General features: G+C 38.4%; 1 protein-coding gene across 1 annotated transcript in view; it reads right to left on the reverse strand.

Annotated features, from left to right (window-relative positions):
• ADAMTS19 (ADAM metallopeptidase with thrombospondin type 1 motif 19) overlaps positions 1–14,638 on the reverse strand; it is a 246,485-nt gene that overhangs the window by 187,515 nt on the left and 44,332 nt on the right. The window contains exons 4-6 of the mRNA XM_067568938.1: positions 4,713–4,885; positions 3,666–3,749; positions 2,005–2,162 (exon numbers count right to left, since the gene is read on the reverse strand). Coding sequence (XP_067425039.1) covers positions 2,005–2,162; positions 3,666–3,749; positions 4,713–4,885 — 415 coding nt within the window. The remainder of the gene's footprint in view (positions 1–2,004; positions 2,163–3,665; positions 3,750–4,712; positions 4,886–14,638) is intronic.

Below are 14,638 nucleotides of genomic sequence, written 5' to 3' on the forward strand. Positions count from 1 at the left end.
TGCCTGTGGAGACCAGAAGAAATCAGGCCTAAGGCTAGGAATCAGGTACCTCTGCCACCCAGGCAGAGAAGCAAGGGGCTGGAAGTCAAGTGCACTAACCACTAGGCCTCCCATCCATCCAATCACAGGGAAATAATGCTATGTTTAATTTTTAAATTAGGCGTCAATCCAACTAGCACATGCTAAAGTCCACCTTGCCTTACCTCCACAAGTTTTAGAAAACGTTATTTAGAATGTACTTACTGACATCTTTAAACACTTTTTCCTATTCTAGTCAAGAGAAACCTCAAGTGTTATTCTCCATTTTAGAGATGAGGAAATGGAAGTATAGGGGGCTAAGGTCCAGTTTTTCAAAGGTATTTCAGTTACTAATGATGCAGATAGTGCCTAGTGGGATTTTCAGAAGTGCCCAGGCACTGAACTCCAACTGAAATCGGTTTGTTATTCATAAAATATCCACTCCCTTTCTGAATCTTGCTAAGTTCTTTGCCTCAGTGATTTCCCATGGTGATGAGTTCCACAGTCTAATTATGTGTGTGTAGTGAAAAAAAAATGTTTCCTTTTATTGGTTTTGAAGTTGCCACTTTTTAATCTCATTGAATGTCTCCTTGTTCTTATCTTATGAAATAAGGAGAACAGAAGCTCACCAACCAATCTGCTCTTTACTATTTATTATTATATGTACTATTGTCATGCCCCGTCATTTCTAAACAAATATAAACAATTACAAAAACTTTTCCATGTCTTCTCATGAGAGTGTTTCCAAGCCCCAATCATTCTTGTCACCTTTCTCTGACCACCCTCTAATTCCGCAATATCTCTTTTGAGACGGGTGATCAGTACTGCACCAGTAATGTAGATCAGGCGAAACCACTGACATATATGATGGCATTATAATATTTTCTGTATTATTCACCATCCTGTTCCTTATGTAACCTAATATGTTGTTTGCTCTTTTCGGCCACAGATAAACATTGAACAGAAGTCTTTATTGAACTGTCCACAATGATACCCACGTCCCTCTCCTGAGTTTATACAGTAAATTTAGAACCTTGTAAGGTGTATGAATAGTTTAATTTTTTCCTCCAAAATACATTACTTTGCACTTACTGACATTGAACTTCACTTGCCAACATGTTGCCTATTCATCTAGCTTGGTTAGGTCCTTCTGAAGTTCCCCACAGTCCTCTCTGGTCTTGATTAGTCTGAATAACTTCTCATCACCTGCAAATTTTGCTACCTCACTGTTCATCTTTTCCAGATCATTAATATATTTATTAAACAACAATTAAATTGACCATTTAATCCAGTTCTTTATTTTCTGTCCCCTAGTCTGTTTTTGATCAATGACAATATTTGCCTCTTACCTTATGATTACTTAGGTTCTTTAGTATCCTCTTGTGAGGGACCTTGTCAAAGGCCTTTTGAAAAAATCTAAATAATGTCAGCTGGTAATTTAAACATTCAAAGAATTCTAGTAGATTAGTAAAACATGATTTTCCTTTACAGAAACTATACTAGTTTGACCCTATCATTTCAAGTGTTTTATTTTCAATACTCATTTTAACCAATCTTCCAGATTCAGCTATAAAACTTACTGGTCAGTTATTTCCTAGGTATGATATGTATTGCCCTCCTAACCTCTGGAACCGTAGCTGTTTTGAATGAGAGATTGCATATTTTTGTTAGCTGCTCAGCCACTTCATACTGAAGCTCCTTCAGAACTCGTGGATGTATAACATCTGGGCCTGGTGACTAATTGCTTTTTATATCATCAATTTGTTCCAGCACCTTTTCTTCTAACAACTCAATCTCTAATAGCACCTCACCTTAATTACCAGAAATGAGCAGGCAAGAAAGCTGTAGTCACATTTCTTTCCATCGCTAAAGCTAGAGCCAAATTGTGTCACCTCACAAGACAACCAAACACCTCTAACTCTACAGTGCTGCTATCAAAACATCTGCTTGGTTTTTTTTAAACACACTATTTTTAGAAAATATTACCTTGTGATGAGTATGGCTGCATCTACTGATGACATGTCTTCTCCCCAGCTTGTTGACATTTCTAAATGTATATCGTTCTTCTTGCCAAACTCCTCATGTTGCCACTTACAGAAACTCTCCAACATTTTTTCCCCATGATGCCCGATATACATATCTGCCTGAAAATTGAATTGCTTGTTTTATTATATATTGTGATTTGCATGTTCATATAATTTTCTCATCTTTTAATTGCCCATGTATACAGATTATAAGATCAGAAAGCTGAGCACAATTTTCACCCAAAGGTAAGAATTTCTTAAGAGTGCCTCACTGAAAAGCTAGCCCTCATTATTTGTGTGAAACTATTATAACAGATTTCACTGTCTGCCATGTATTGTTAACCTATACTTGTCTAGCTACGAATATATTTTGATACCTTGTTTTTCACTTTAATGAAATGTTTTTTTCTGTAGTATATACAAGATACAATGTACAAAGAAAAATGTTCTCAAATAATTTTCCAAATTTAAGCACACACTTTGTCTGAGTTAATAAAAATATTCTACTTTATATGTCATAAAATATACATGGCACTAGTGTTTTAACTTCAGGAACAGAAACCATCTTTATTTGACTTTAATTAAATCAATGCTGGTGAAAATTATGCCCTCAGATACATACAGTGGACCTTATTACCCAAATTCTCTCCCCAATTGTACTGATCTTCCATTGATATAGGCTGGAGTTCATTGCATTTAGGAAGAGCACTGATGCCAAGATTCAGTGTTTGGAGAGAAGATTTGAGAGATTTTTTTTTCCTGCTGAAAGGATTACAATATGTCTGAACAAGAAATGCTTCTTTAGCCCCTGGCATAAGTATAATTTAATTTATTTAAATGTATAAGTTAGAAATATGTCTTACATGGATAAGAAGATTCCGTTTTTTATTTTTGTGAACTCTAAAATAAGAAAAGCCCTCATATACTTTGTAAAAATAACAAAAAGTCCACATATTACTGCTCTAAAATATGTAAGGGAACCATAGGTCACTCCAAAGAATGACCCACACTACAGCAGCTGATTCATCTCTTCAACAAGGGAACAGGATTTAACAGATGAGCTCTAAAATGATATCTGAAAGACATATCATGAAAGAGTGGTGCTATACTCCTGTTTTCTTTATGATAGGACTGATCTATGTATAATTTTACAACTATCTGTAAACTTTAAAGCTAAAAGGATTTTGCTTTCACATTAAGATATCCACATGCATAGGGAAAAAATAGCTGATAATGAACTGAAGTTTGTAAATACCAGCCAGTTTCAACAAAGGAAAAATTAAGAACCTGACCTAAGGAAAAAATGCATTTAAAATGTTTAGGTTACTTGAAAGACGTATACCCCTGAATTTTGAAATGAACTAGATGTAGGAATTGTCTGTCTGTGTGTGTATGTATAGCATCTAATGCTATGAGCTCCCAATTTAGATTGGGGTTTCTTGCCACTACAAATAAATATTAATAGTAAAAATAATAATGAATAGGTAGAAGATAACTAAGAACTTTTATCAGTAAGTGATGGGTATCCCATGCCTTAATGAGACAGCAAGCAACATATCTCTATCCTTCTATTCATTCTAAAATGTCTTGTCACAGAATAAGATATATACAGTACTTTCTTACTGGAGTCTCATGAAGCAGAACAAGCTTAGTCACCCGAAGAGTCACTTGCATTCCAAGGCTCTTGTGCTGGAAAAGGTTAAAAACCTTTAACAAAAAAACAAAACCAAACATGAGTGGTTCCATTGGACAGAACACATTATAGCCTTAAAAAAAAAAAAAAAAAAAAAAAAACTCAGAATTTTGTAGAACTTTGACTTTACATTTGAATTTTCTACACATTGATAATATCTAAGCATTATGTTGTATTCATTTTTTCAGGTAGAAGGGAGAAGGAGACAGATAAGGGGCTATGTAGTGTTTTTCCAAGTATGTTAAAAGGGCTCTGTCTTTTTCCTATTGACCTTCACAGAGCTCTAAATTATAGCCAATTTCTCCAAACACTTACACATGTACATACTATTATGCCATGAGTCCCAGTGAGATAAATGGAGGATCGGAGTTAAAGCGAGCAGCAGACTGCAAGAAGCGATAACTCATAGGGCCAGACAGAATAGTTGTGATCAAGTTCTCACCCATTCTTCATTTCATGATCCTTTATTCTGTGATATTTTTTCCTTATATATTGCAGGTACTAATTTTCACTGCCTTATGGATCAATAAGTGTGTTGCATTCAAATTCATTGCTGGGAGAAAACATAACTTTTTCTGAGACTAATTTTGCTTCTCCTCCAGCCACCAAGAGGATCAAAAGATCCTTCTAAATAGAAAAGTCACCTCTTCATAATGAGTTCAGATCACACTCTTGTCCTAAGCATTCATCCTGAATACTGTCCAAACAACACTATGGGTTTCTAATCAAACAATCATGCTGTTCAAATCCCAATTATTTAGCTTCATTGTTGAAGGTACAAGGTATGCCTGCGGAACCACAGCTTCTGTGCTGCTAAACATTCATGGTACATTCAGATATTATGTTGAATTTGATGGAAAGCCCACTTTCATTTAATTATGCCTGTTGAATGACTGCAACAATTCATTCTATCAGTCTCCTGTGCATGCATTATTCTATCTGACAAAATGCCTAGATGAGTTCTAACAGCTTCCTACCATATTTAAGATGGTTAAAATAAATCTCCTGGCAGCATCTGCTCCATGATATGAAACCATAGCTGGATCTGCAACCACTACAGTTTCTATATTGTACTCTTGAGGTAATTTATAGGAGTATCTTTTTTTTCTTCCACTTCCTCCTAGTTTTTGATTCCTGGATTTTCTTTTATCTGTAACATAAAAATATTGCTACATGAATTCATCCTTTAACATAGCAGTTTTATGTAAGTGTCACTGAGGTGGTAATTTTAGGATTTGCTGGAAAAAGAGTAATAATACTATAAAATGTCACTGCCAAGCCATCTGTGAGTGGAGAGATAACTACAACTACAGGATTAAAACAGAACTTTAGATTTTACAAACATCAATCTTATGAATAACCAGTTAGACACACCATTTTTCCCAACGGGAAGGAAAAAGAAATCAAATAATGAAGGTGACGTCGACGAAGTACAAGTCACAACCCTTCATATTCTGATGCCTACAATGCACTAGAAACCACTTTGCAGCGCTGTGCGGAACAAGAAGAAAGTGGTGCAGTGCTCCATACCGCAGCTTATGCGCTGTATTCCTGTAACTCACATGTTCAGTTCTGAACCCCTCAATCCCCAGTTAGTTAGTAAAATAGGGGTTCAACTGAATATGCTTTTATAATACAACATAATGATTAATACACAGCAATATGTAGTTACTGGGAGCTACTTATCCAGCCATGCTTAGGCTGAGGCTATGAGCTGTATACAAGCATGTTAGCTGCTACTCCAGCATACTGCTCGAACTGGAATCTTGTCCAGCTGCTGCATAAGTGCACTAGAGCCAGGGAGGCCCTCTGCAGCTTCTTCCCTACTTCTAGTGTACACACGTAACACAAAACAGGTTTTTGCCTTCAGTCTGGCTACTGGAGGAATACTAATTAATGTCATGGGTTGGCACAAAAACAGGCTCACTGAAGTTACAAGAGTACCTCCCTGCCCTCGGAAAACACAGGAAAAACGTGCAGTCCACACATTTCTCCTCCCCCGCACACCCCAAGCACAGAGAAAGAAAAATCTGGATTGAAACACATTCATGCCCAAAGAAACAAGAGCATGTTCTACAAGTGGACCAATTCATAGTAAAGATCAAGGAACAAACTCTGTTTTGGAAGAAATGGTTTGAAGGATCATATACTGGAGGATTTAATTGAAACACTTTCCTAAGTTTTTTTACAAAAAGGACTAGAAAAAACAAGACTTCAAAGTAAAAATTGCTGTGATTATGTACAAATTCAATAATGCATACAAGATGCCCTGAGTAAATGAATTTCTAAGCAGACAATAAACTCCAAATTGAAAACGTATTAAACTTCTGGATAAACAGAGACCACCAGTTCTTGTTTATCTGAAGTTGCTTCTTCAACAATACAACAAAATTCCTACTAAAAATGTAGGCTATTATGTAAAAATAGATTTGAATTTATTTCCACAGATAGGTTGTGGACGAGAAGGTGGCCAAGTATTTATACAGTTCACTAGCAACATTAATTTAAAAATTTAATAAAACAGTAAAATAAAATGCAAGCGCTCTCTGTGATTCATTGGACTATGTCACAAAAGTTGGGGGCTTGATTTTGCTCTCTCTGACCTCCATGGAGCGGGTTTGGGCCCTAAATTTGCAACACAATTTATGACGGAGATGGCAATAACAGACACATATTCTGGAACGGTTCACGTATTAGGAGATTTCAGCAAATGTTTTGCAATTAATCAGTCTCACCCCTGACTGGTAAATTCCTATACTTGTTCTTATAAATCTCAGCATGCTTTCCAAAACATAAGAGAAACTTTTCACAAAAGTGCTTAGGCTTAATGACGTCAAAAAATATTACTCACAGAATAGTGAAAGACAATACAATGCCATCGGTGCAAGAATGGATTTGTGATCTACTATAAAGCGAAACATGACAAAATGTCATATATATATATAGTAGTCACCCTTAAAATACAATAATAATTTAAATCCCTTTTTTCTGATTTATCAAAAGACCACACAACACAAATAGATACATAACTTTACTAAAATTGAATTTATAGTTTCTAAAATTACAATAAAAATGTTGTCACTATTTGCCAAGAAATATAAATATGTGACAAATGCATGAACTATATGTAACAGGTCAGGGCTTCTTTCCAACTTGCAAAGGATTGTCACACCAACAGTCTCTTTTAGGCAGTTTTATTGTCCAAAATTAAGAGTTCTTCAGCTCACCTTAGACTATTTCACATTCTCACTGCCTCCCCTTCCAGGAGACACTGACAGTTTTGCTACTCCTGTTTCTGTGCCCTGTTCCTACAGTACCAAACCCCCAGAGCTTTTTCTCTCTGGAAGCCCCTTTTTAGAACAGTTACTCATTGCCTCCCCTCCCAGGGGACTCTGGCAGTCCTGCTTCCTAGCTCTGATCCATCAGGTCTCATGCACTCAGACTCCGCCTTCTTTCCCTGACCCAGACACCCTCTTGTAAAGCCTAATCTGCATCGGTTACTGTAGCACACTTGCCCTGGCCCTGCTTCCTCTTAAAGGACCAGTGTCATTCTATAACACTATACAAACAAATATAGTTTCTGCAAAGCTAAAATGATTTTTAAAATATAAAATAACAATTCTGATAGATATTGTAATTCTAACATCTCTGGCCCTGATCCTTCAAACACTTTTGCATGACCTTAACTTAATGTACGTGAATAGTTCTTAACTTTATGATTGTTAACTGTGGAATAACAGCTTATTTTATAAAATATATGTATTTTTGAGAATCAGTTTCATTAAAAACTTCAATGTCAGGATGCTGGCCAAGAAACACACCCTAGAAGCCATATGAGTATGACTTACAGTGCAAGCATTTAATGCTGAAAGACAAGGTTATGGCCCAAAGTCTAAATAATAGACTAATTTGGGTTAGAAGAGCCCTCTCGTGAGTCATCTATTCCCTCCCCCTACATTGTAGGACTGATTGATTCCAGTAAAGTTTCCAGCAACACAGTTTATCCATTGTTTGACGCTCAGTTACAAATGGCAGCTATCAACTAGAAACTTTAACAGGACGTTACTACTGCTGTTTAGAAAAATGAGTCGATATAAAAGTTTTAATTAACTGAACATTTATTCTGTAGAATGAATAATAAAAATCCCCAACAGGCATAAATATAGTATTTATTTGTCAATGCGGCAGTCATAGAGAAAGCTACTTGTATATTACAGTACAATCCCAATTAATGGAAGCTTAATTATGTCTCTCAGGATTGTACAGCATGAGAATTCCTCCCAGACTTGCAGACAGGCTAGCTTTGAAGGGGCCATGCCCATCGTTTCCTTCAGAGCCCTCTGGAGTTGTCAAACCAAAGAGGAGCCAAGGCTAAGCCAACCAGCTTTTTCATACTTTGCTGGCAGGTTTCCCAGTCATCTGAAATCTCATTTATCAGAAGATTTCAGCTGTTCCCCTAAGATAAATGGTGTTACATTGTATTGGTATAATTGGTATACAACTGGTTGTCATTAGCATTGCCAAATTACCAGGTCCTTTATACAAAACCATGTTTATTGGTCTTTGCATATTTATAAATAGGTAAAATTGTAAAGAAATACTCATTACTAAGTACTTGAATTACAAAGTATAGGATCATATAGTTTCAGTAAACAGGGAAGAATTGGTAGGGGAAGTAGAAGTGGGTAGCAGTGACCATGAGATGGTCGACTTCAAGATCCTGACAAAAACGAAGAAAGGAGAACAGCAGAATATAGACCCTGGACTTCAGAAAAGCAGACATTGACTCCCTCTGGGAGCTGATGGGCAGGATCCCCTGGGAGGCTAATATGCAGGTGAAAGGAGTCCAAGAGAGCTGGTGTATTTTAAAGAAACCTTACTGAGGTTGCAGGAACAAACCATCCCGGTGTGCAGAAAGAATAGCAAATATGGCAGGCAACCACCTTGGCTTAACAAAGAAGTCTTCAATGATCTTAAATACAAAAAGGAAGCTTACAAGAAGTAGAAGCTTGGTCAGATGACCAGGGAGGAGGATAAAAATACTGCTCGAGCATGCAGGAGTGAAATCAGGAAGGACAAAAGCACAATTGGAGTTGCAGCTAGCAAGTGACATGAAGGGTAACAAGAAGGATTTCTATAGGTTTGTTACTAACAAGAAGGTGGTCAGGGAAAGTGTGCGCCCCTTACAGAATGGGGGAGGCAACCTAGTAACAGATGATGTGGAAAAACCTGAAGTACTCAATGTTTTTTTTGCCTCTGTCTTCACAGACAAGGTCAGCTCCCAGACTACTGCACTAGGCAGCATAGAATGAGAAGGAATTGAGCAGCCCTCAGTGCTGAAAGAACAGGTTCAGGATTATTTAGAAAGGCTGGACATGCACAAGTCCATGGGGCCGGATGCAAAACAGCCAAGGGTGCTGAAGGAGTTGGCTGATGGATTGCAGAGCCACTGGCCATTACCTTTGAAAACTTGTGACGATTGGGAGAGGTCCCGGATGATTGGAAAAAGACAAATATAATGCCTATCTTCAAAAAAGGGAAGGAGGAGGATCCAGGGAACTATAGATTGGTCAGCCTCACCTCAGTCCCCAGAAAAAACACGGAGCAGGTCCTCAATGAATCCCTTTTAAGGCACTTGGAAGAGAGGAAGATGGTCAGTAACAGTCAGCATGGATTCACCAAGGACAAGTCATGTCTGACCAATCGGATTGCTTTCTATGATGAGATGACTGGTTCTGTGGACGTGGGGAAAGCAGTGGATGTGATATACCTTGACTTTAGGCAAAGCTTTTGATACGGTCTCCCACAGTATTCTTATCAGCAAGTTACAGAAGTATGGGTTAGATGAATGGATTTTAAGATGGATAGAAAGCTGGCTAGATCATTGGGCTCAATGGGTAGTGATCAATGGCACAATGTCTAGTTGGCAGCCGGTAACAAGCGGAATGCCCCAGGGGTCGGTGCTGGGGCTGGTTTTGTACAACTCTTCATTAGTGATCTGGAGGCTGGGGTGGATTGCACCCTGAGCAAATTTGCAGATGACACTAAGCAGAGGGGAGTGGTAAATATGCTGGAGTTTAGGGATAGGATACAAAGTGACCTAGACAAATTGGAGGATTGGGTCAAAAGAAATCTGATGAGGTTCAACAAGGACAAGTGCAGAGTCCTGCACTTAGGATGGAAGAATCCCACGCACTGCTACACACTGGAGACCGACCGGCTAGTCAGCAGTTCTGCAGAAAAGGACCTGGGGGATACAGTGGATAAGAAGCTGGATATGAGTCAACAGTGTGCCCTTATTGCCAAGAAGGCTAACGGCATATCGGGCTGCATTATTAGGAGCACTGCCAACAGATCAAGGCAAGTGATTATTCCCCTCTATTCAGCACTGGTGAGGCCACATTTGGTGTATTGCATCCAGTTCTGGCCCCCCACTACAGAAAGGATGTGGACAAATTGGAAAGAGTCCAGCAGAGGGCAACAAAAATGATTATGGGGCTGGAGCACATGACTTATAAGGAGAGGATGAGGGAACTAGGCTTGTTTAATCTGCAGAAGAGAAGAATGAGGGGTGATTTAATAGCAACCTTTACTATTTAAAAGGGGGTTCCAGGGAGAATGGAGCTAGGCTGTTCTCAGTGGTAGTAAATGACAGAACTAGGAGCAAGGATCTCAAGTTATGGTGGGGGAGGTTTAGGTTAAATATTAGGAAAAACTGTTCACTAGGAGGGTGGTAAAGCACTGGAATGGGTTACCTAGGGACATGGTGGAATCTCTATTTTTAGAGGTTTTTAAGGTGCAGCTTGACAAAGCCCTGGCTGGGATGATTTAGTTGGGCTTGGTCCTGCTTTGAGCACGGGCTTGGACTAGATGATCTACTGAGGTCCCTTCGAACCCTAATCTTCTATGATTCTATGATTCAGTGCAAAAAACTTACTTTTATTGTGCATGAACCGAAGGAACTGAAATTAGATACGGTGAAAAAAACTCTCGATAGGATTTACATTATACAGCAATACATATTCAGTGTAATCAACTTCATTTAGCTGGAAACATAATAAATAACATAAAGTGAAGGCTACATAGATGGTGCTGTACAACATTGGCTTTGAATTCTTTTCTATAGCTATAGAAAATATGAAAGATGACTAAATTGCTCAGAATCACTCGTTGGTTACTGTAACCAAGTCTAGCAAACCTCAGATCATTCAGCAATCCTCATGCCCCAACTCAGATTCTCAGCAGCATCATTCAAGGAGGGATTTCAATTCCCTTCACCTCTGACTGAGTTCCCAAACTATTATTTCATCCTACTGCCTTCCATAAGATAAGAAACATCTTTTCTCTCTCCGTGATGCCCAATATTTTCCCCAAATAAGCAGTCAACATATCAAATTCCCTACAAGAAAAGTGCATTTGGCATAGACTAGGGAAAAAAAGGAGAAAATACAACATTAACTAGAAATGTAAAAACCACAAACACACAGCTAGGAAGGCTGAAGAATTAGTTACACAGAATATCAGTTAAATTACCCTAGGACTTTGCTGATTACCAAGTGTCTCACATTCTCTTTCTTACCCTAATGGTCTCTCAGCCAATCCCTGGAAGGTTCTTGTTGAGAAAGGAGAAGGATATGAAGTCTGTGTCTATATCTAGGTATGTGTGCCTGACACCCACACCCACATGTAAATAAAACGCATAAGGCTTGTCTACACGTTGCATTAATGTTTACCAGTTGGGGTGTAAATTTTAGTGCACACCAGCATGTCCATGTGGACCCTGCTAGCAGGCATTAAAAGTTCCTAGTGCACACTGAGATAGTCAGAAACAGTACCACATCAACACATACCAGGGAACTTTTAGCGTGTCCCAGCAGGGTCCACAAGGAGAGTTAGTATGCAATATGCTGATGTGTACCAAAATTTACATCCCAGCTGGCACGCAACAATGCATCATCTAGACAAGCCCCGAAACACAAACATCTCCAATAAAAGTGGCAGGCAGATCTATGCACACATAGCAACTCTGTGTGTGCCAGGGTGTGACTTTTTGCTTAGTAAGTAAAAACAGGTTCTGTGTGTTCCCAAAAAAACAGTTTGGCTGTGTGTCATCTTTCAACTCATCCCAACAGAAATGGACAACAAACGATACCTTCTTTGATTGTCTTCTTCCAGGTCTGTACACATAGCTATTAGTCTTATGATCCTCCAACACGTTCAGCACAGATACTTGTTCCTCTCATGACTTTTAGTACATCATTGTTGATATACATTGAAACATGATCTTTAAAGAGGGGGAACAGAAGAACCCTGGGGTTTATACACCAGTCAGCCTAATTTTGATACCTGGAAAGATACTGGAAAAATTACAATCACTTTGTAAGCACCTAAATGATAATAGGGTGATATGTAATAGCCCACATGGATTTGTCAAGAACAAATCATCCCAAACCATCCTAATTCCCTTCTTTGACTAGGATACTAGCCTAGTGGATGGGCAGAAGCAGTGGATATGATATATTTTGATTTTAGTAATGCTTCTGACACAGTTCCACATGACAGTTTCATAAGCAAATTAGGGAATGTGGTTAGATGAAATTTCTATAAAGTGGGTACACAACTGGTTGAAAAACCATAATCAGAGAGTAGTTATCAATGGTCCTCTGTCAAACTGGGAGGACGTATCTAATGGGGTCCTGCAGGGGTCTATCCCAGGTCCAGTACAATACAATATTTTCATTAATGACTGGGATGATGGAGTGGAGAATATGCTTAGCAAATGACAGAAAGCTGGGAGAGGTTGCAAGCGCTTTGGAGGACAGGATTAAAATTCAAAATGACCTTGACAAATTAGAGAATTGATCTGAAATCAACAAGATAAAATTCAATAAAGACAAGTGCAAAGTACTTCACTTAGAAAACAAAAATCAAATGCACAACTACAAAATGGGGGAAACTGGCTAGGTAGTAGTGTTGAAGAAAAGGATCTGGAGGTTATAGTGGGTCACAAATTGAACAAGAACCAACAATATGGTGCTGTTGCAAAAAAGACTAATATTCTGGGGTGTATTAATAGGAGAGTTGTATGCAAGACCCAGGATGGTAACTGTTTCATGCTACTTGGCACTGGTGAGGCCTCAGCTGGAGAACTGTGTCTGTTTTGGGCACCATATTTTAAGAAAGATGTGGACAAACTGGAGAGAGTCCAGAGGAGAGCAACAAAAATGATAAAAGATTTAGAAAACTGGGCATGTTTAGTCTTGAGAAAAGACCGTGTGGGAACATAACAGTCTTCAAATATGTTATGGACTGTTACAAAGATGACTGTGATTAACTGTTCTCTATGTCTACTGAAGGTAGGACAAGAAGTAATCAACTTCATCTGTAGCAAGGGAGATTTAGGTTAGATATTAGGGAAAGCTTTCTAACTATAAGGATAGTAAAGCACTGGAATAGTTACCACGGGAGATGATGGAATCCCTATCATTGGAGGTTTTTAAGAACAGGCTGGACAAATACCTGTCAGGGATAGTCTAGGTATTACTTAGTCCTGCCTCAGCACAAGGGGGATGAACTAGATGACTTCTTGTTGTCCCTTTCAACCCTACATTTCTATGATTCTATGATAACTAGCCAACCTTTGTGATCAATTTGGCCCCAAACCACCATTAAAAGACCTACCACTAAATACCCAGTCTGCCATAATAGAGTGCTGCAGAAGGCAGGCACCCTGCTACAATAGGACGGTCTAGATATTTTTTAAGTATGCTGCAACAAATTCCTCAGAAAGATGAACAGATGAAGATTTATCAAAGCAGCAATGCACAAACAAGGCAATATTACAGAAGCTTCAGGCAATATTTATAAAATCCAGGATTTATGTTTTGTTAACCTGTTCAATTTAGGAGTTTTCTAACACATTGCATATAATTACTACTGAAAAGCTTTTCTATGGCTTCAACACACGATTTATAAGGACAGCTGAAACTAAGTGACTGAGTTTTTCAGTCTGTTGGTGCAGATCATTACTGAAACCGATACAATGTAAGGGCCTGAGCATGCAATTAGATTCACATGGGTGGACATTTGCACTAGCACAGACCCTAGGGCTTAAAATGGTTAGAATAAACTAAACCTGATTTTTCCATCCTAGGAAATCTTGTCCAGGGACAGAGGTAGTGGAAGGATCACTAGTAGAAAACATATCCTATCACACCCTTTTGCAAGAGTTTGTATTTTGAATCATTTTCATACATAGAATGGATTGCCACCTAGTCCCATTCTTCTCCCTATCCTAGCCCCCACACACTTAGCATTGATTAATGGTAAAAGCAACAGGCTGCAAGAGCAAATGTTTCTACTTTCAGTGGACACTTTTTACTAATACAGACATCTTCACTTCTTAGATAAACAAACATTGACAGTGCAATGCCAAGGGAAGTAACATGTAGTTTACTTAGTCTTTCCCAGGCACAATATGAGCCTTGGGCTACTTAATCATTTCCTTTTTAACTTTTTAGAATTAAGGGTTGAATTCAAGGGTTGAAATTAGAGTCTAATCTTTCCAGGATGAAAAATCTTTCAAGTATATGTTCTGTCCATGTTAATATTTCAAAGTGACACAGATGTACAGGGGATGGGGTGGGGGATTGATAAATGTGAAAAATTCCACTCGTTTTTTGTTTCTTTCCTGAACAAACTCAAGTTTCTCACAACCCTAAAAGCCCCACAGGTCTGGGTACAGATCAGCCAAACTTTGGCCTCCCACAGTTTTTTTCCACTGGAAGAAGGTAAAGTTGTTGGAGAGACTGGTTCAACAGAATGTCATCTTTCACAACAGCCTTTTTTGCTAATAAATATTAATAACATATCACTGTGTGCTAAATTTTCATGAAACTTTTTT

Source organism: Emydura macquarii, unplaced genomic scaffold (assembly GCF_026122565.2).
Source record: "Emydura macquarii macquarii isolate MOO-44397 ecotype Brisbane River unplaced genomic scaffold, CSIRO-AGI_Emac_v2 contig_2897, whole genome shotgun sequence".
Taxonomy (NCBI): domain Eukaryota; kingdom Metazoa; phylum Chordata; order Testudines; family Chelidae; genus Emydura; species Emydura macquarii.